This window comes from Rousettus aegyptiacus, unplaced genomic scaffold (genome assembly GCF_014176215.1).
Source record: "Rousettus aegyptiacus isolate mRouAeg1 unplaced genomic scaffold, mRouAeg1.p scaffold_m13_p_5, whole genome shotgun sequence".
Lineage (NCBI taxonomy): Eukaryota > Metazoa > Chordata > Mammalia > Chiroptera > Pteropodidae > Rousettus > Rousettus aegyptiacus.
This window is the reverse complement of record NW_023416308.1, coordinates 68,730,693-68,753,676: the sequence shown is the minus strand read 5'-3', so window position 1 is coordinate 68,753,676 and position 22,984 is coordinate 68,730,693. Positions and strand designations below refer to the sequence as shown.

General features: G+C 38.9%; 1 protein-coding gene across 30 annotated transcripts in view; it reads right to left on the bottom strand.

Annotated features, from left to right (window-relative positions):
* DLG2 (discs large MAGUK scaffold protein 2) overlaps window positions 1-22,984 on the bottom strand; it is a 1,668,408-nt gene that overhangs the window by 50,452 nt on the left and 1,594,972 nt on the right. For all 30 annotated transcript variants that reach the window (XM_036221811.1, XM_036221806.1, XM_036221807.1 and 27 more), the window contains 2 exons: window positions 14,113-14,289; window positions 5,578-5,653 (listed from right to left, as the gene is read on the bottom strand). In XM_036221811.1, coding sequence (XP_036077704.1) covers window positions 5,578-5,653; window positions 14,113-14,289 — 253 coding nt within the window. The remainder of the gene's footprint in view (window positions 1-5,577; window positions 5,654-14,112; window positions 14,290-22,984) is intronic.

Genomic DNA, 22,984 nt, shown 5'->3' with positions numbered 1-22,984 from the left:
TTGAGACCTTGGGCTCACTTCTCACTCAGCGCTCATCAGATTCTCTGTGTTATTTGCTAACCTGTTATTTCTGCAGAATACTTTATGATTCCTAAGGCTAGAACCATGTCTATTCAAACATCTGCCACTGTTAGTCATGTCTCCTCCAATCTATCTTTCCTTCAGTTGCCAGATTGATCTGTTGGAAACCTACTTTCATCATTCATTCCTCTTTCCTTTAAGAAGGGTAGATGGAGGAGCCAAAATCTGTTTTGTGGACATCATGCTAGGTGCTAGGGGCACAGAGATGTGTAAGTTTAGGCCTGGGAGTGACACTTGGGCAATGATACAGGTATATTCGGCGTGCAAGCCCAGAGAAAACCACTAAATCTAGTTTGGTCATAACCCTTCAAATTCTTCACCATCTACATGATAAAGTACAAGTTTCCAGGAAAATGTAAGGCAGCAGAACTGACTTGAATCTAACTTTCCTGTTGAGTCCTTTCTTTCTCCTTCATAAACTGTTGCTCGCAAAGAAAGTAAACCATGTTTTACTTCCTATGTATCCATCCTATTCCTACCCCACTGCCTGCCCTTGCAAATTTTACTAATCCTTCAAGCCCCTCCCCCTACTCCAATTAAAATCTCTCAGCTTTCATGCCAGAATCTCTTTCTTTTCTGAACTGCAGAATATTAACTACTTCCTTTCTGCGAGGACTCATTCTTTCCCCTAGAATCCCAGCTCCCTCAGGATTCTGACCACGACTTACTCATCTTGGTCCACATTGCCCAGCAAGCTGCCTTATAACGAGATCTAACAAACTTTATTATATAAATGAATAAACAGTGTTGCCAAGACCTGTCCCCTCATTTGCAGGCCATACTAGAGAAAGTGTGCCGCTCAAGCTCACTTCAGAAAGCTTCTCATCCAGAAAGGTATACCTCATGGAGGAAACTAGCTTCCTCTTTTCAGGATTTAAGTTTATGCCTAAGTTAGTCTTTGACAAAGTTAAATCCAATTTGATTTACCTCTTTATGTGCACAAGTGTAACATGGTTTTAATAAAGAAGAGAGCATGCTGTAGTAAACAGATTATGAATTTTAGAATCAGTCAGATGTGGGCTCAGATTTCTTCATCTTTTTAAGCCTCAGTTTCTTTAAATTTATAAAGAGGGAATAAGTAATTTTCTTTCAAGTCTTTGTTGTGATTAAAAGATGTATATAAGCTGTCTGGGGTTGTATAACGAACACTCCAACTACTTTGAATAACATCTACCTCCTTTGTTTTGTTCTAGCCTGTGGTTAAACAAGTTAGTTATTTATCTATAGCCTACTTTACTTTAAAAAGTGTTGGGGACACTTATACACTGCACATTGCTGACACTTAGTAAAGATATTAATAACCCTCTGATATTCTCTTTAACATATATTTCCCTTTCTTAAATTATAAGGATTTTAAAATAAAAATAAAGCAAAATTTAGTATAAATCTCTAAATACTCATTAGTTTTTCAACAGAGAATAACTTGGTTCTCAAGATTATACAATTTCTTAAACACCTCAAGAAGTAACAGAGTGGGTGATTAGGAAATTGATGAAAAAAGTTAGAGAAACGAAGAAGGATATTAAGGGGCTGATTAAGTTTTCACCAGAGGCTAGTTTGAATGGAGACTCATTAGGAACTTAGCTGATATTCTCAGGAAAAATTGGCTACAGTGAGGAACTGAGACGGTTCTCAAGGAGACCCATCTCAATCGATGACCATGTTGACCTTATGGGTCTGTAAAGTCTGGAATTATCTGGGTTACTAACACAACTATCCACTTATCTTAGCATGTGTATACATAGACTTTGTAAAGGCACATGGGCACTTCCAAATGGAGAGCCTCAGATTTTCTCACAGTGCTCTCAAAATTCAATGACCGTTGAAACTCATTGCTAGGCTTTCCACACAAGCTTCTTGACCTTCCATGCCATCCTTGCCAGTTCTATTTTTTACAACTCACATCACACTACCCATACCATCCATCTGATGCCTCTGATTTGCTTGGCCTCACTCCAACATGCCTACAGTTTCCACCTTCATGTTCATGCTGTTTTCTATGCATGGAAAACTAACACTCAGACGTCAAGATCTCCTTCAAATGACACATTCTCTCATACTCAAGGCACAATTGGTAACTCTCTCCTTCTTCTGACCCCTAACAGAATAAGGTACAGTGTGAATAAATGGAAAGGACAAATGCTCTGCTGTAAAAATGATATGAATTTAAACCTGACTTTTGCACCTGCTAGCAGTGTGATCTTGGGTAAATTAGTTAACCTTCCTTAGGCTTCATCTCCTGATATTTAAAATAAAGACCATTAATTTTCTAAATTTATGTGAATCATCAGTGATATTGTATTGCCATTATTTGCTTGCTTATATTTCTCTTAGTGAACTCCTTGAGATGTGAGACCTTGCTGTTTTATTTATTTTGCTGCCCCACATAGCACCTAGGACAGTACCTGGTGTTTTATAGCACTAATTTTTTTAAAATCAATGGATAGTTCAGGAAAACTAACTCAGGTACTGATAGGCCAATTAAAGTCTAAATTCTTCTATGAAGTGCTCTCTGGTCATCTCATGTCCATTAATTTGAATTTTCACAGCTTTTGTCATAGCCTGCTTCACACATGCTAATTGATTCTAAGCTCCTTCAGGGTAGTAACCATGGCTTTCATTCTGAGCTTGGCAACATTTCACAAAACTCTGTAGATGCCAGCAAATAATAAGTTTATGTAATATACTCAATTACCTTTCTCATTCCAAAGAGTTTTCCTCCTTAGTGTATGCTGAGTTTACTGTAAGTTACCAGAGGCCGAAGGCTCTGTAACATTGACTTATTTCTACAGTCCTTGTCCTTGGCTCAAACTGAGTGGCATCTCCTGATGCAACTTTCCCAACCCTTCACATAGTTTGTGTCTCCTTTCTTCGGCATATTTTCTTCTATCTTTTGCTTTTTGCTTCTGGACAAGCGTCTTCTCATTGATGTATCTTTCTCATGGGATTTAGAAAACTTTGGGTCATTATTTCTTAATTCATAGGCTCATGGAGTATTACCACTGGAAGGTACCTTAAAATTATTGAATCCAGGGACCTCAAATAGAGAAAAAGTTCTAATGTTGTGCTAGGCATGACTAATTAATCATGATAATTTTTTTTGTTTGTTTCCTGCTGAGGTCATATATGGCTTTAGAATTATTTTCAATACAAAATTCCAGGTAGAAACTATTAATGCATCAATCTACATAGAAGATAAAACTTGTCTGATATTCCTCATGTAGTTCAAAGCTGTTCAAAAGAGCAGTGCTGACTTATTCCTGAACTGAAACTAGAACCTAGGTTACTTACCCTCCTGAAATTCCTCCCAGGGTTTCTCTTTCCACATGATCACGGCTTCTCTTTCAATACTCATTTGAGTCTTAGAATTTATATTCTATGCATTGGCGCATACCTAATAGTATTTAACAATATGTTTAAAAAGTATAATATACAAGTTTTGGTCTTATCAGAAAGACATCTGGGCTCTCATGGATGTTAGAAGCTCAGGAGGAGGAGAGCCTATGTTGTATTTTCTATCTTTCAAAGTTCTATGGTCTATAGGTCTACCTTTGGTACATGGTAGATATTTAACAAAAATTCTCTGATATGTATCCAACTACATATATGAAACAAACAGGGGATCTATCCTTATATTTTCACCGAGAATCATTGAAAAATTCTAACCCCTTATATATAAGCACTATTTGTTTAAAAGGACAGAAGGAGAATGGAAAGAAAAGAGGGGTGGGGAAAGGTATTTTACAATATAGCAATAAGATACTGGTTATTATCATTTAAAAATAGATTTAAAAAGCTGTACAACCCACAGCTAACACCATACTTAATGGTGAAAGACTAAATGCTTCCCTGTTGAGGTCAGAAACAAGGCAAGAATGGTTGCCCTTGCCACTTCTCTCCAACATTGTACTGGAAATTCTAGCCAGGGCAATTAGGTGTGAGAAAAAAATTAAAGTCATCCAGATTAGAAAGGAAGAAGTTAAAACCCTCTCTTATTACATATGACATGATCTTGTATATAAAAAATTTTGAGAAATCCATGAAAAAAAAACCTATTAGAATAAATGAGTTCAGCAAGGTAGCTGATTGTAATATAGATATACCAAATAATTATATTTCTATACACTTGCAATGAACAATCCAAAAATAAAGAGGAAAATTCACATAGAAAAGAATAAAATTGGAACCCTACTTCATATCATATAAAAAATTAACTCAAAATGGATCAAACACCTGAATGCAAAAGGTAAAATTACAAAACTCTTAGACAGACATTGGTGAAGATGTGGAGAAATTGGAACTCTCACACACTGATGGTAGAAATGTAAAATGATGGTGCAATCACCTTGGAAAACAGTCTGGCAGCTCCTCAGTGTTAAACACGGAGTTATTATGTGACCCAGCGATTCCACTCCCAGGTATTCCCCTCCGCCCCCAATAAGTATATGTCTATGTGAAAATCTGTACACAGATGTTCATAGCAGCATTATCCACAATAGTCAAAAAGTGGAAAAAAACTTAAATGTCCATCAATCAGAATAGATAAATAAGGTATATCCAGAAGACAGAATATTATTTGGCAGTGAAAAAAATAAAGTACATATACTTGGTACAACTTTGAGAACATTACGTTTAAGTGAAAGAAGCAGTCACAAAAGACCACATAGTGTATAATTTCATCTATATAAAATATCCAGAATAGGCAAATTTATAGAGACAAAGTTGATTAGTAGCTGCCTAGGACTGGATGGGATGGGGTTGGGGTGAGTTGGGGGTAATGGAAAATGACTGCTACAGGATTTCTTACTGGGATGATGGAATGTTCTAAAATTGATTGTAGTGATGCTTGCATCATTCTCAATAGCCTAAAAACCTTTAGATAGCATCCTTAAATTGGTGAATTGTATGGTATAATGTAAATTATATATCATTAAAGCTGTTATTTACAAAAAGATACGTGTGCATATGAGCAAATATTTTAATTTTAGTAATCAAATTTCATTCGTTAATTCTCTTCTTTTCTATGTCTGTCACAACAATCCATGTATTCACTTTATTCACTTAGATGATCCGTGTGTATATTTCCATGACCACTATCTTTTCTTTATAATGTGTAACAAGCTAGACATATTTTACGATGAGCAGCTGTTTTTTTTTTTATGAAATCCATCCTTTGAGAATATTTAATTTAAAATAAAAAATTTAGAAAATTAAAACACTTAAATTATATTTTTCTTTTTTTATGGCAGTCATTATATCTTCTTTAGCAATACATAATTTCTGCTGGCCACTAGCAGCTCTGCTCCCAGGATTTAATGTATTTACCATAAATCCACTTCATCAGAAATCACATCATTACTTTTAGCAATACATTTCTGACAGCACTCTACTATCTGGTAGCTTTATAATTAGGTTGCTACTGAAAGCCTAAATGTTAATTATAATTAAATCCATGGCAACTGAGAGAATTTAATGTTTCAATTATTTTGTACCTACCCCTTTTGAATCAATCACTCCAGGTTTTGCATTAAACTTCACTGTCTTCAATCGGGCACGTTCCTTTCTTTCCACCCTAAAGAAAATTGAAAATAAAGACTCTTTTATACAGCCAGTCATTTATGATTAAGTTCCTTATTAAATGAAGAACACTTCTTATATGGCTCAAATATAATGTGTTTTAAAATATTTTTGTTCCTTTGTTCATGATAAAAAGACTTGGTGTAATGTATTTAAGCTTCTAACATGTCCCTTGATATTTCTGTGTTATATGTACTGAGAGTCACAGTATTTAAAACAAAGAGGGAGAAAAACCAGTATTTGTTATTTAAATGCCTGAATAAATCAATCACTATTTCAAGAAATTACAGCCCATAGAGATGAATGCCTGAAGTGGAGATTAAGTAAACTTTCCTCTTCTTTTTTTTTTTGTTTCCCTTTTCTTCCTTTTTAAAAAATAACACTAAGGAATTTACTATCCTCACCTTAAAACCAAACATGTTATAGATAGCCTTGAATTTTTCCATTTATCCAATGTTTTCCTGTCATCCTGCAGCTTTCATCAAGCACTTATTGAGTGCCTACCTTGTATCAAACAAGGAGCTGCAATAAACATAGACAAAGACTGATCATGCTGTACAGTAAGACTATTGACAGCAAAGTGGGAGCATCTATCTCATTGAAGGGTGAAGAAGGGTAGAACTCATTGGGATGGGCTTCTTGGGGGAAGTGTCAATTTATGTGAGACTTGAAGGATTAGAAAGAGCTTATTAGTAGAAAAAGTTCAGAAAGAGTTTTTCTGATAGGAGGAAAAACACGTACCGTGCCCTGAGGATGTAAGCAAGCTAAGAAGTGGAGGAAGATTCTAGTACAGGGTAGATACAGGATGAAGGTGTGAAGCTGGAGAGATGGTGGGGTCTCCTTGCAAAGGGTGTCCATCTGCACTAAGGAATTGGATTTTTCCCTTGAAATATCCTCATGAATTATTAGAGGATATAAAACAAAAGTGATAGAATAGATTAGTATTTTAAATAACTCACCCAGGTGAAGGAGAAAGACAGACTGAAGGAGGAAAGGGAGAGTGGAAAGCAGGAGGCCTATGTAGAAGCTATTGCCATGATCTAGACAAGAAATGATGAGAAATGATAACAAGGTGGAGAAGAGGAAAGGGCTTGAGAAATATTAGTAAAATAAAATTGGTAGGACTTGTGCCTGTTTGAAGGCTAAGGTTGAAAAAGAGGAAGAGAAAAATTTAAATATCTGATTTTTTTTTTTTTTGAGCCTTTCTAGTGAGACATGACCATTTCTTCCTCTATGCCACAATGGAACTTATTTGTATCTCTATGTCTATATTATCTCTTGTTCCCTTGTGTTCGTTTACTCTGCATTACACTTGCAAGCCTGTATGTTCCTCGAGGGCAAGTCCATATATCACTCCAGTGGGTTATATCAAGTCCTTGATAAGCAACCGTTGAACTGAAACAATATTCATTGCATTGTTTGAACATGACTTTTTTTTTTGTTTAAATATGGCTAGCTCTCATTCAGAAATGGGGAAAGAAATGAGAGAGGAAAAAACAAAAAGCACAGAAACTTAATGGTTTATGAAATCTAAGCTATTCATAGATCAATAATTAACAGCATACTTCTTTTTAACTGAGAGCTCTTTTGTGTTTCCAGCTGAAACACAGTAAGAATCAGGGTTTCTATAGTTACAGAATGGAGTTTCAGAATATATTTATTTCAATATGAGAGTAGAATATTTGAGTGGAAACAGCTGAACAGAATTTTTCAAACCTAACTTCAGATATTAAAGCAATATGTTCCAGTGAGAGTTTCTACTTTCACCCAACATACAACAGTTGGGAGGAGAGCAAGGAAGATTTCAGATAAGGTAAGCTGCCAAGTGGAAAGAGGCTCACTGAGAAAATACTTGCTCCGAGCTCCTTCAGCTTTTCTTAGTTTTAATCCAAGTGCAAATGTGAATTCATATTCATCTCTTCGGATTTTTCTAAAACTGCCGTTATAGCCCCAACTTTATCCAAGCTTTTTGGCATTAACCAGACTAATTATGGAAAACACTAGTTTAATAGATGTCACCAAAGTGACTGCAGCATAGAGAGGATTCATGGTTATTTGATTAGGCTGTGCAAATAAATTCTGCAGAAACCCATAGAACTCATAAGAACCCCAAACATGCATAATATTAGGCTCTACTCAGTATTCTATTGTAGATTAGTTTGGCCACAGCATTCTAGCTTTTTTCTCCTGGTTCCTAAGTTTGTTCTTTTCAGATTTCTTAGGACATATTCTTATTAGGCCATTTTTTTAGTGGTCCATCCCTTAACTCTTAAAGGTGTTGCAAAGAACATTGCCAGATGGATGAGAAGACAGACACACACACACACACACACACACACACACACACAAGCACAGGCACACACACCTAATACTTGCTATGGTATATTATTAATCTTCGAACAGGCAATATAATAGATAAATAACAACTTTTAAAGCCTTACTGTATAGGTGACATGGTTTTGGTTCACTCATGAAAGAAGTTGAAAAGTTTTGCTTTCTACTTGGGTTTAAAGTCTCATTAATAATGATAATGATGATAATATATGTGGTGCTGAAGCTTTAACATATACTTATTAATTAACAATTCCTTCATATATACATCATCTCATCTGCTCCCCACAATAACGAACTGATATAGGTATTGTCAACCCTGTTTAATGGCTGGGAAAGTTGAGACTTGAAGTTTGCGCAATTACAAATTGGTAGAAATAGGGCCTGAACATGTATTTGCTAACAGCTAACTTTTTCTCTTTCCATATACAGTCAGTTTGAGAAACAGCATTCAAGGACCTTCTATGCCTCCCTTATCTAATGGTAATTCTCAAAAAAAGTGAGATTTTTGAATGCGTCATACACAGTTTTAAGGTAGGTACAGTTCCTTAGAAGTACGGGCTGGGTTTTTCACAAATGATAACCACTCGTCTCCCTTGCATCCTTATGTCCCAAGTGTCTTTGATTAAATAGACCATAATTAAATTCAAGCATACAGTCACTGAGATAATACCATACCTTAACAGGCTGGCCTCAACATTCGGAATAAATTTGCTTTTAACACTGAAATTCATATTGGCTAAATACCTAGTTGCAACATGACATCACAAGTATTGAATTGATTTCGCTCCTCAGCGGTCTTTTCGCATTCATTGAAATCCCACCGTAGTCTAGGTTTCCCATCACAGAGGCCCACATTGACTGACTTTTGTAGTTCTCGGCAAACGCCTCTCTTTCATAGATGTGGTTATGGCTTATCTTTTCTTCCTCATTTGCCTCAGCCCTATTCTTTCTCCTACCACTTCTTGGGATGCATGTGGATAGCTTATTGCTGAAATGGAAATTGGGGCTGGGGAATAGGGCCCTAAATAATGCTGTGTTCTGTTGAGTACCAAAAGCTCAAAATCTAAAGACGGGCAACTATCCATCATTTGAGTATGCACAAAAGTATTAGATGTGCTAAGCACTTTATCTATATTATCTATAATCTGTGCAGTGATCCAGGGCTTAAAATGGAGCTGGGCATATGGTAAATGCTTAGAGAATCTTTGTTGAATGAATAAATGAATGAATGAATGAATGAATCAGCCCTTAAGGAGGATACAAGTTCTTGACCTGAATGTGAAAACTAAGGCTCAGAGAATTTACAAACGACCAGTGTTTCTGATTAAAAGTTGTTTACCATTTCAATAGTTTTACTTGGTAAATTTCACATCACATTCTCTAATTATTTTACTAAGTAGGACTTCTCTGGCAGAAATAGATGATATTGAGGTCCATAGACCTTTACCTAAGGAAACAGTGGACCACCTGTATAGAAAGCCTGAATCGCAATGAGAAGGACTGCCGCATTTCTCTCACACTCAAGAGAGGCAAACAATTAATTAGATTGTTTAAGCAGAAATAATCCTCTCCACCCTAGTTTGGTCACTGACCAAAATACTGAAAATGTAAACAGGATGGCAAAATTTGAGCAATCAGTTCTGACACCTAGCATCTCCAGAGAGTACCAAATGGTCATGCTTTAATGAGCCCAACTGTCTCCCTCTGCCCTTTCACCCAATTCCCATCTGGCATTTTCAGGTTCTGGCCAAACACAAAATGACATCAGGCTTTGAGCAGTGGTTGGTGGGAACACCATTTGGTGCTGGGTGTTCCGTTGCCTGTGCTCCAAGGCCTTGTTGCAGGGAGAGTCGAAATGCCATCTATGTTACTGGCCACAGGCTCACCGTAAAGGCTAGGTGAGTAAACCCTGCAGGGCCAGCTATTAGCTGTCATCTGAGAGCCCAGGTGGCCAGTCACTGTGGGGCAATAAATAGATACTTAGATTAAGAGACTGTGAAAAAAAAATCCTAGCTTGACCACTCATAAACTATGTAGTCTCAGAAAGCAAATTCTATGCTGAGAGCCCAGGTTTTGAAATCACACAAGCCTGGGTTTGAATTCTGCATCTATGACTTACTAGCTCTGTGACTTGGGCAGGTCAGTTAACCTCTTAGGATCTCAGGTTTCATGTTGGTAAAATTAGAATATTAACACAGATTTCAAAAAATTATAGTGAATATTAAATGAGATAATACAAGAAAACTATTTGGCACAGTTTCTGATATACAGTAAGGCTCCTAGTAGACACTTGGTGTAGCGCAAAGCCACCTGGTCTTGTTACCTGAGAAACCTGGGTTCAGCTAGTGGCTGGCTGTGCATCCTTGGGCAAGTGACTAGTAACTGGACTTCTCTGACCCTCGGTTTCTTTATGATGCTTTTGTGAGGATTAAACGAAATCATGTATTTGAAAGCACCTGGCACAATAGTCAATGCTATCAACAGATGAAATTTATCTCTGTCTGCTTCCCTTTTACTTCTCTTTTTAATTAATTAATTAATTAATTAAATTTGAGAAATGATTTTAATATTTTCCCCCTCTATCTCTACTTTTACTTCTCTTGATACCTGGTATGGACTGAACATTTTTGTGCCCCACCCCCAACATTAATCAGTTAAAGCCCTAATCCCCAATGTGATGGTATTGGAGGTGGGGCCTTTGGAGATAATTAAATCAGAGGGTGGAGCCATTATGCATATGATTAGAGCCTTTTAAGAAGAAACAAGAAAAAAACAATCTCTCTCAGCCATGTGAGGATATAGCAAGAAGGCCATCTGTCAACCAGGAAGAGGGCCCTCACCGAGAACCCAATTAGCCAGCACTTTGAATTTGGGCTCCTCAGCCTCCAGAACTGTGAGAAATAAATGTTCATTGTTTAAGCCCCCCAGTCTGTGGTTGACTGTTATGTTACAACCCTGGCAGAGTGGGACAGTACCTTTATTTACATTACACTACAGCCCTCATTGCTCTAATCACAGTGTAGCTGTCCCCTAAATGTTGGGCTCCAGTCAGGGACTTGATGACATCACTTGGCACACAGATGCTGTTCAAGCAATGCTTGCTGAATTAAATTTTGTCAGGTCTTATTTTGTGATTTTTGTTGGGAGATAGGATTGCATGTGAATTAAGAACATCAATTCTGTATCCTGGATTCAAATCCCAGTTCTGTCACTTACTAGCTGGGCAGTTTTAAGCAAGTTATGTAACCTCTCTATTCCTCGACCTCTTGATTTATAAAATGGGAATAATAATAGTATCGCCCTTATAGGGTTGTGATGAGGTTTTAATAAGTTAATTGTAAAGGGCTTAGAACAGTGTCTTGCATGTCCTGGGAGTATTTTGGTAAATCAAATTTATCATCTTCAAAAAATGAGGGGAAGGCAATTTTCATATCCTTCATCTTGGTTTCATTGGGATGATTAAATAGAATCACAAAAGAAAACGTTTTTGTGAAAGGTGAAGTCACACACTGACACTATCCATTATGAGATTTTTCCAGATCAGCTCTACTAGCAGAACTATACTCAGAAAAGGAGCTAGAGACGAATTAAGAAGTGAAAAAATACCCACAATCTAATAGTAAATCATATTTGTACTAGCTTTCATTTATTCTGAGCTATAGTTGAGGAAGCTGAATGCAGGGTGAAATGAGGGAGCCTCGTTTAGAAGTAAAGCATTAAAGAGGCCCAGGGGAGGCTCATGACAGCTTTTAAATTGCAGTAAGATAAGTGCAAAAAGCTCTTTGTGGGATGTGATTTTAAGTGATTTTTTTTTCTTTATGCTTTCCTAAATTTTCCACTTTTCTACAATGGATTGTGTTACTTTTATAAACATATAAAACTAATTGTTACATTTTTGGAAAGAACTGAAATTCCAAGAAGAAAATTTGAGAGAAATTTATTTACAGTCACACTCACACACACACACACACACACACACACACACACACTCACACACACACACGCAGAGGGGGCAACTACTACACCCTAAATAAATATCAGTATTAGACTCATTAGACAAACTTCTTTCTCAGGCCAGCTGTAGAATGGTTGTTAAACTGGTTTTCATCCAAAATAGGAGAGACAGCCATCTTAAGAATGACCACCAGCAGGTGGAAAATTACAAGAGGATTAGCACTGAGAATGGTCCTCAATGGGGGAAGTGACTGTGTAGCAGAACACATGAGGACTATTGAAAAATTAGTTAGAAACGCAGAACATCTGGGCTGGGAAGAGCCTGAAAAGCACATAGCTTAACACCACCATCCAGATCTTGAATCCATTTTTAAATTTTACTCAACATTGGATCTTCTATTATCAGAATCACCTGGAGGAATTTACAAAAAAATACAAGCTTTCAGGATCCACTCCAAATAAACTTAATTAGAATTTTAGTGTGGAAGGGATTGTGGCGGGGAGGAAGTGGGCATATCTAGGTTTTTACAATGTTTCTTTGGTGCAAAAACCATTTAGTTTACCATATTCCCAGGTAATCCATACCATCTCTAGGTAGCTCTGACTAATAAAATAATTTCTTTAAAATGAGCTGAATCTATTCCCACATAGCTTTCCTTCTACCACCCCATTTCATCGTAGAGGCCCTATTCAAAAAGATGGCTCCTTTTCCTACAGAGCAGCCCCTCGGTTAGCTCTGATTAATTAAATCAAAGCAAACAAAAATGCATGTCGCCTTGACATTTTTTTTTTTTTTGAAGTAAATGGAAATGGAGAAACACAGAATATAAACTAGCGCTGAGAGAAACTGCTTTGAATACATAATCTTTCAGAAAACACAATAAGCCATGGTACAAACACGGAATGTCCTCTCAAAGCAGAGTCAGGCAATTACCCAGTAGCCCAGAGGTATAAAGAGACCCAGAAAACTGTGCTGGTGGAAATTTCATACGCATGAGCATGGGAAGTGGGGAGGTTCCCTGGGGCTCCAGTTGCTTCCCTGTCACTCCTCCTCACTAAAGGTGAGGGAGCAGCTGTGGAGCAGTCAGTTGGCCTGCTGCCCTCCCCCCACATTCCTCCCCAGGCTGTGTGGTCACAGGTGAAGAGAGATGGGAGAGCGGTCTTCCTGGGGGTGCCAGTGTCCCACAGAGTTATTCTTACATCTTCCCACTATAGTTTGTGCTTGTTCCGTCACTGGATCACTTTGTGTGTGGCAGCACTTCAATACTCAACTTCGCTGAGAATTTTTTTTACAAAGGTTTGGGGTGTTTGGATGTGAGAAGGGCCCTTTGTGAAACCTGCCACTTGAGAAAAGTTGGTGACTGCGTTGAACAAGCATTTTTCCTGACTTTGATTTTGGATCACATCTCTTTTCTAGGGTGAAGCTAATTTGTTTCTTAGATAAGATCTTAGTGCAAAACAAAACAAAACAAAACAAAACAAAACAAAACAAAACAAACATTCATGGGAAGGAAGTTTCCTTTCTGGTGGTAATGAGCAGAGCTGCCCGGGCAGATGAAGGAGCTGGGTGTTTTCAAGTATATTCCTGCCTTTCAAAAGCAGAGTTGTAGAAACGTTTAGACACGAGAATAGAATATTTTTGACTTAAGAAACATATTGAAATAAATATCTGAGTGGAGGTGGGACATTGTGGGGTGGGGTGGGGAACAGAAGTAACTAAAAGAGTGAAAAAACAGTTATAAAACCAGTCTTTTGACCTCACCAGATGTTTAGAGCTATTAGGCTTTTACCTGGCCTTTCTATAAAATTATCTAGTAAATTTTAGACCTTTGAAATAAGTCCTCTGAGTTTGTAAGTCAGCATACAAGATGATAGTCATAGTCTTGTACATGTGAATACTGGTAAAAGTTTCAGGAAGACAATATAAGCAGATCCTCTTTCTTCCTTTATGCCTTATCACAGACACCAGTCCTGGTAAAACCCTAATATAAGAGGAGTGAGAATATTTAATTCATGTCGCCTGTCATCACTGACAATTTCCCTGTGGACTGACCATCCCGCTAAAATAGATATTTTGTGAACAGTTTACCACATCTTTATCTTTCTTCGTCTCTACTCCTTGGATAGCTGAAAAGCAAATGCTCTGAATAGAAAAGACATTCTTACCTCCGTTTGCTGGGGATGACCCCCATCTCCTCACTGTCTCCCTCCAGGGTGACTCTCCTGGCTTGCCACCACTCGTCATCAGAGGCATTGATAACATGGAGGATATCTCCATATTTAAAACTAAGTCCTTGACTCGGCAGCCCACTGTCCTTGCTCTTGTCATAGTCAAACATGGCCCTGGAGGAAATGACAAGAGGGGACATTGTTAGGAATCTCTGGCAGCACAGATCTAGGATTCATGGTTTTGATTATTCACTCTTGCCCTGAGAACCCATCATCCATTTGATACCAATTCCCAGAACCAACTCCCAAATCTCAATCCATATTCATACTGCTTTGGTCACAAATTGAGGTTAGTTTTACTTCCCCCAGGAGATTGCAGGGGAAGCCTATCAACCCCTAAAACTGGGACACTTTCCTTGGAGACCACCATTTGTGACAAGGTGATAATAGATGGTAAAGGCAGTTTAGTACCTAATTGAGATTTTTTCCCCCATTCCCACTGCAATCAAATTTTTAAAATAACTAAAAGGAAGGAAATTACAAAGAGACACACAGGCATCTTTCTGAACACAACATTTGTGTTATGAGCAAATCCTCTCAGATGTATCAATAGAACTCTTTCCTTTATAATAGGGAAAAAGGGTAACAACTCAAATGTTCACTCGCAGGGGGCCGTGATCCTTCCATTCACTGGAATATTGGACCATCGCTGAAACTGGATGTTTGCAGAGGTCGATATAGCGACATGAATAAATACTCAAAGTGCAATAATGAAAACATATACACATATGTTTATGTGTGTGTGTATATATATAGAGATCAAAATGATGTTAACAAGATAAATCTTTTTGCTTACCTCATCATTACGTTTATCACTATGAACTCTAACTCTTGCTTTATGTACCATGTTTTCCCCACTAAAGAGCATTTGCTGAGCCTTTGAAAAGCCCAAAAACCTGTAATATGTATAACTGGTGGGTGAGGGAGTTTGAAGCAGAACTAAAATGATGGCTGAGACCTTAGTAACTAGCTGTTGCCTTAAAGAGCTGACAGTTTGTCTCAAGTTCTGTATTGTCTATTTCCTCCTGTATCCCCTACTCTCACCAATCACCACCACACGTATATAGCATACAATTTCTCTGGAGAAGTGAATTTTGTCACCTCCCTGTTAATTCTTCTTTGATACTATTCTAAGAATTTCCCTAGAGTGTAACCACCATGCAAGACAAACTAGCTAAATCTGGGAAACAGATTTTTCTAATATCACTGAGGTTCTGTTTCTTTCTTTTTTTTTTTTCCTTATGAAATAAATGTTACATCTGCTGTCAAAGCAACCAAAAAGATCTGAAGATAGCATCTAGAGCTCTCAAATACTGCAGGAAAAGTTGAATTACTTGTAACACAGCCCCTTCTTCCATTAACTCTGTCCCCAAGTAATGAAATATGGGGAGAATTTCTCAGTACAAGCTCCCAGAATGATTCGTTTCTACCTTGATCATCTGCATGTTCCCTACCAAAGGCTTCAACAAAGTCCAGGCCAGGACAAGGGGGCTAGGACAGGGCAGAGACCCGCTCCTGATGCTGTCACCCTCTGGCTGGTTGATGTGACATAAATTAACTAATATTCCTGAGATACAGGTTTTTAAATGCAAAATTAGTCCAACAGCTATATTCGCATGCTGCTGCTGTGAGCATTAACAAAATAACACATATGAAGCACCCAGCCCCTGGTAGGTGCAGTGTAGCAGATTGTAGCACAGTGGTTAAGAACATAGACTCAGGGGCCACACTGCTGGGGTCATGTCCTGGTGCTATGGCTTCATACTAGCTGTATAGCTGGTTACACAGGCAAGCTGCTTAACCCTTCTAAGGCCTCAGTTCCGTCACATATAACATAGTGATGATGATAACAATGATAGCAGTACCTCCAACAAGGAAATGTTATATGGATGAAGGGTGATATAAGGCAATACGCATAAAGCCCCCACGACAATGCCTGGCACATAGTGATAATCGGAAAATATGAACCGTTATCATCTCCCCTTTCCTTTTTGAATGTATATTCATAAAAATTCTTTCTACTAATTCTACTCTTTTCAAAAAAGTAGTTAACATAGCAATCCTGAGGCTGCTAGCCTTAAAAAGCCCTGCTTATAAGAGTGGCTCTTGGCTGACATCTGAAACTTAGATTTTGGAAAGGCTCTCATCACTTCCTATTAAGAATGGCTCACTGTGCCAAAATTGTTTTTATAAACAGCATCATTTATGCTGAACCCTTGCTTTTCTTCTGGGAGTCTGGCCAGAGGGTGCCCATGTGACCAGCCTCCAATAAAAACCCTGGCCCCTGAGTCTCTAACAAGTGTCCCCGGCATACAATATTTTACACCTGTTGTCAGCTTAGGAGAAATTAGATGTGTCCTGTGTGACTCTACTGGAAGGACTCTTGAATGCTTGTACCCAGCTTCCTGAATTAGACATGAATTAGACATGAATAATTCTGGACTTTGTCCAGTGCTCCTTTCTGTGCTGATATTGCTTTGAATCCTTTTGCTGCAATAAATTATAGTCATGAGTATGATTATGCTGAGTCCCGAGAGGCCTCTTAGTGAATCATTGACCCTAGGAGCTGTCTTGGGGACCCCGACACTCACTCTATGGATCGCAAAGCAGATACACATACACTACTTCATCTGTGACTCGATCCAATCCTACAAAGAAAGTGTGATGAATATAGTACTCTCCCCTTTTTACAGATGAAGGACAGATCTAGTGAGGCCTGCTGACTAACCCCAGGATACATGACTTAGTGGCAGCAAGCTAGGGCTGGAGTTTGGGTCTCCTGATCCCAAGTCCTAGCTCAATGCTCTTTACCTTGTCCACCGTCCCCCGCATCTGGGAGGTGGTGGAGGTGGTCACAAGGCGGCAAGGATGATAACCCTGATGGCAGCAACCCCTATTTACAGCCATATCAGGGAGCCTGGCACTTTGTCTTTATCGTCCTATTTAACATTATAACAATCCTAAAGGTAAAAATCAGTATTCTTGTTTAAAAGATGAAGGAAAGAGACTCAGGAAGTTAAGGGACCTGCTCCAGGACATAGATACATATGTGATAGAGACAGAATCTAGAATAAGGTCCTCGTTACTTCAAAATCCACATTCTCAGCTATTTTATTATCCCAGCCTGTTACCCTTTGGCTGTGTTCACAACTTAGCAGCATCAGGAGCTTTTAATCTTCCCTTCACCTCTCCCACCCCAAGTTTCCTTACCATTCCGTTCTTGTCCCAGTATTTCTGATCCTAAAAGTACCTGCATCTCTGGTTTGGCTCCAGGCTCCACCTGGATGTAAAGTGTGGGAAGCCGAGGTAGAAAAGCCATCAGGAAAGTTGACAGGTGGTCATCAAGAAGGCAGGCTTTAGGATCAGACTGCCTGGGTCTGCAACTTTTAAATTCATTCATTCATTCATTCATTCATTGGGGGGGTGGTGATATTGGTTTGCAGTTTTTTAACTGTGTAATCTTGAGTGAGTTAATTAACTTCTCTTCAAGTTTTCTTAACCTCAAAACAGGCATAGTAATAACAGCAGCTACTTCAAAGAGTTGTGGTGAGTATTAAATAAAATCATATATGTAAAGCACTGCAACGCCAGCCTGGCTCGTGACTGCTCAATACATGTTAGCTATTATTACAATTATAATTGTTATTCTCAAAAATGTACTGGCTTTGAATCAGGGGATCTGGGTCCCAACGGTGCCACTTAGTACAGCTGTCTTGCGTGTGGACTGTGTATACAGACATCTAAAACACCACTCTATCCTCAGGACCCAATACAGCACCAGCACTAAGTAGATCCTCAATGCGGGTCTGTGGAAGTGTCTCACATGGCCTTCAAAAGTCTTAGCGTCCCCATGTGTAAGGGGAGGGGAGCAGAGACTGTTCCCAGAGGTCCCCAGTAGGTCAGACATTTATTTTCCTGCGCTCTATTCTATTCCTAATAATCTTTGATGGGACATTTCCTCCTCCTGCCGTTAGTGGTTGGTGTCCTCGAGGAAGAGGGGCTCAGTGACACGCCCTTTCTATGGGTGCTATTTAACTTGGACAATCTTCCCCTTTAGGTTCACATTGATTTAGACTTATCAAGTCCCTAAAAACACATTGTGGCAGCTTCTGCTTCCTTTAGATATTAGTGGATCTTCAGGTCTGGGGAAAATGCTAAAGTGCACCATCGCCTAATTTAAAAAGCAATAAGCTGTTTTTAATTTGCCTTATGTGCTAATTTATCACAGCAACTTTTATAAAATGCCATTAAGACTCACACTTTCCACCCAGGGTGCTTTTAACAAGTTCATTAGACAAGTAGAATTAGACATGAATAATGCAAGGGCTCTCCCATTCCTCCTGCCCCTCCTGCATTTCAATGTGTGGTGGCCCCAGGCAGGCCAGCCGGGGAAGTCTAGCAAGAAAAGAGGGAAATAGCTCATTCTCATGGCTGGGCAACATGGCTGTGAGATACCTGGGTACCTGACTTAAATTTTGTTTATTACGTGCCTACAATGTGGTAAAGACTTTATATTCATTGTCTCACTCACTTTCCTGGGTAGGTAGGAAGGCTGCATATGGGTTAGTTGCCCAGCTTTGGAGAAAGAAGAGATCTGGGTTTAAGTCCCAACTCTGTCATTCCTAGTTGTATATTTCAGTATGTTACTTAACTTTGTAGATGACCTCTTAGTTGTAGATGACCTCTCCCTCATTTACGACATGCAGGTAATGATGACATAAACTCAAAAGATTGTTATAGACATACAACAATGGGATAATGCATGTAAAGTGCCCAACACCAACATAGAATGAATTTCACTTTGTTATTATTTCTGATAACAATCTTGCTGTATAAGTATTTTTGATCTCATAAAAGAAATGAGACTCAAAGAGCTGAAATTTAAAAAAAAAAAAAAAAAAAAGCTAGTTAATGGCAGAATCAGAATTCAAATAAAGGTAGATGTGTCTGAATTAAAAGCCCAGCCTGGATTTCCTGATTAGGAACATCATACTTAGACCTTGTGACCAAGGATTTCATGATTTGATGATCATGTATTTAATGACACCATAGACTAGACTTCAGCAGAGAGGCATGAGTAGTAGTTTACTAAGTGCGCATTGAGTTCTCTCAACTGCCCTGCAATGCATATATTAGCCCTGTACTGCAGATGAGAAAATATAGACTTAGATAATTCAAGCAATGCATCCAGAGTCACAGGAGCTATCAAGTGGTGAGGCAGAACTCAACCCAAAACCTGTCTGCCTCCACGAGGTCTGTGAACTTCCTCCTCTGCCAGCCCATGTGTTGTTTTTGCAAGCAACTTTCTCCAGCCAAAACCACCCCCATATCCCCAACTGGGCTTAGACTGCAGTAATATTTAATAATCATGGACCACATCAGTATGGGTGTTTTCCGTGTTGGTCAGAGGATCGATTTTGGCTGAACCACTTTAGGCTGGTTAATGGTGTGCCAAGAGTGGCGAGAACACTCAGGAACAGAGCCACTAGGAAAAGAAAACATTACTTGATGTGCCACATGGTTATCGAGGGTATGGTTGGAAGAATAATCCCTCAACCTTTCTCACCAATGATGTCCACGCCTTATTTCCCAGAACCTGTGAATATATTACTTTATGTGGCAAAAGCGATTTGCAGGTGTGATTAGAGTTAAGGGTTTTTGAGATGGGGAGATTATCCTGGGTGGAGCCAACCTAATTACAGGAGTCCTTAACCATGAAGAAGTCAAGAGAATAGGTCAGAGAGATACAACATGAAAAGGACTGCTATTGCTGGATTTGGAGATAGAGGAAGGTAATTTGTTATAGCAGCAATAGAAAACTAATAACACAGGACAAGAAACATGGTTTTATAGGGGGCAGGTAGAAGGCAAAGGCCACCAGTTTGATGATCCTGTCAAAGATTCTTTGGAATAAAAATATTTAGCAACAATAACAACAGCCTGCTGAATGCCTATTATTGGCCAGGTCATGTGCAAAGTACCTTTTCTTTACATAGTGACATCTTAATAAATACTTGTAAATAGCTTGAGATATAGGACTGATTATTTCTACTTTGCAGATAAAAAAACTTAAGGCTTTAATTTCTTACATTTATACTTCATCCAATTTTCATAAAAACCCTATGAGATAAATATTATTGTCCCTATTTTCAGATAAGAAAACTGAGGCACAAAAGAAGCAGTCTCTTTCTTCTCTTAAGTTGCAAAGCAGCCTGTTTCCTCCTCTTTTGGGAAGCCAACAACCTCCAGTTTTAAAAGGGAATGTGTTTCATCTCTACTGGATAAGAAGCCACCAAAGGTTAGGAGCTCCCTGGTCCAACCTCTGAGCCGAGTCTTCGCAAATGCATTTATAAAGGAGAAAATAAACCAGCAAGTCCCTCTCCCCTGTGTTGTGAACCTGTTTGGGCTGGAGAAGCTTCTGTTTCCATGACAACTTTAAGATCCAAGAAGCAGACTGCTTCAACTCAATTTCCTTAGTCTCTTGAAGTTGAGGCCTCCGTTTGATTAGAGGAGACCTCGTTCTCAGTTCTCCACACAGCAAGAGAGAGAACAAAAGCAGCTAGATAAAATCTGCCCTCTGCTCCATCCCACTGTGCCTGGCTCTGCGGGTATGTTCCATTGTTAATATAAGTGGCAGAAGATGGTGCAAAATGCCCAGAGTTTGGAGTGAAGAAAAACTTTCAAATGAGTTCATTTCTTCCTAGCTGGATGTTGTTGAGAAAATCAGTGGACTAATCTAAGCCTAAATTTATCTATAAAATGTGCTTAACCATTCCCAAATCTCAGCACAGTTGCAGAGAGTCAATGAAGTGACATAGGAAAAACATTTAGCACAATAACTTCCAACCAATAGTTCCTTTACTTTACCCTTTCTATACTCTAGAGATGAGAGGTTATTTCTATAACTATTGAAAGGAGAATGTAATTTCACTTTTTTTAAATATGATATAAAAATACGCATATAGTAAACCGTCTCAAAACACTTTCCCACCGGAATGCTGGGCTGGGAGCAGAGAGATCTTGACTTCGGTTGCTTTTATTTTATAAATGATCAATTTCTGATTGTTTTTTCTTCTTAAAGCATTCATTCGCCCACTTAAAAATCTGATACATAAATGTTTCAGAAAGAGAGAAGGCAACCTGGAATGAGGAAGGAACTTGGATGGAGTTAGGAGAGCAGGGTTCTGGTTCTGGAGTCATTTTAACCTTACTGTGTGCTCTTGAGTAAGTTTCTTAACTTATTAGTTCTTCAGCTTCTATATACTTAACGGGCCAAAAAAATTATGTAAGGTGTGTTTCAGCTGTCGTGTTCTATGCTTCCATTCTGCAAGACATATTGGGGAAATGAGGTAACTGTCCATGTGGCTGATATTAATCTGTGTCTCCTAGGGTTGTATTTGCATTGTGAAAATCACTCTGTGCCATTTCCTTCATCAATCCCAGAACTACTTCTGTCTGCCTCCTCACTGGGAGTTAACTGCCCTTCCCATATATTCTTACATCACCCTGTACTGAAATTTTTAACATTTGCCAATTTTAGTTGGTATAAGTATGAGAGACAGTGAAGGTTCATATTCCTCTTATCTCCAGAGTATACCACATAGCAGATGCTCAATAAAGGTTATTTTTTGTTATTCAGTCTGTCACCTGTACTTGTCATAGGGAAGTCCCTGGAATGCAATCCCTTTTCCTATAGATGCCTGGGCAGTTAGGAACAATAGGTAAGAGAGGCCTGAGCGGCGTCCAGCACAGGCCTCCTTGTCTTTCTTAGGAAATGATGAATATATGTGCAACATTCCTGTCTTCCAACTCAGAACACGTTCACCCCAGGATAGAAGGAAATGCAACTCTGTACTGATAACTTCTCACATCTCCCTGAGGAATCATAACATCGACACCCCTGTGGATGAGTCATCATTTCCAGGCTAATTAAGTTCTAACAGGGCCACTTATTTCCCCATTTAGTTCAATAATGAATTGTCCCCAATGGAAAGGGTGACTAAAGCTACCAACGAATCAGTCTTAGTGGGCCGGAATACATTAGCCTGTGTTGATTCTTGCTAAGAGGCCATCAACCAACATGACATTGTTTATTGAGTGACTATTGAGCACACAGTAGGCCTTGTGACATGTTAGGCACTGTTCCAGGTATTTATTATCTGTGATTCAAAAGATACCCCTTATAATGTAAGCGTTGTTCCCATTTTATAAAAGGGTAGATACACTCTGTGCCGTGGACTGTGGTATCACCTGGGTTATGTCATTTAATCATAAATAATGTTGCAGGGCAATTTTGTGCTCTTTAGAGATACCCTTCTCATCATTCCAGATTGCTTCTTTCAATCTCTGCCCTCATTCAGAGTTAGGAGAGTGTTGGGAAAACAACAATTTTTACTATACCCAAAGAATCAGGCAGTCACTGTCATGACTGAAGATGGAAATAATTGGGCACCAACCAGAGGCCCTCAAGGCCTGGGCCTTTTTGCAGCTGCAGCATTTTGATTATAATTGAGGAAGAAGCATCACTTCCAGCGGCAACAAATCTCTCTCTCTCTCTCTCTCTCTCTCTCTCTCTCTCTCTCTCTCTCTCTCTCTCTCTCTCTCTCTCTCTCTCTCCCTCTCCCTCTCCCTCTCCCTGTTTTTTCTGTCTCCAGTGCTTCTGACTCCTCAAGGGACACAGCGTGAGCTGATTGCATGTCTGGAAGCCTGCGTGTTGATCGTTTAAGACAAGTCATCATCCGAGTCTCCAGAGATGGGGCCTACTCCAGCCTGCCTTCTCTCTCAGGGTTTCCTAGCAATCTGTCAGGTT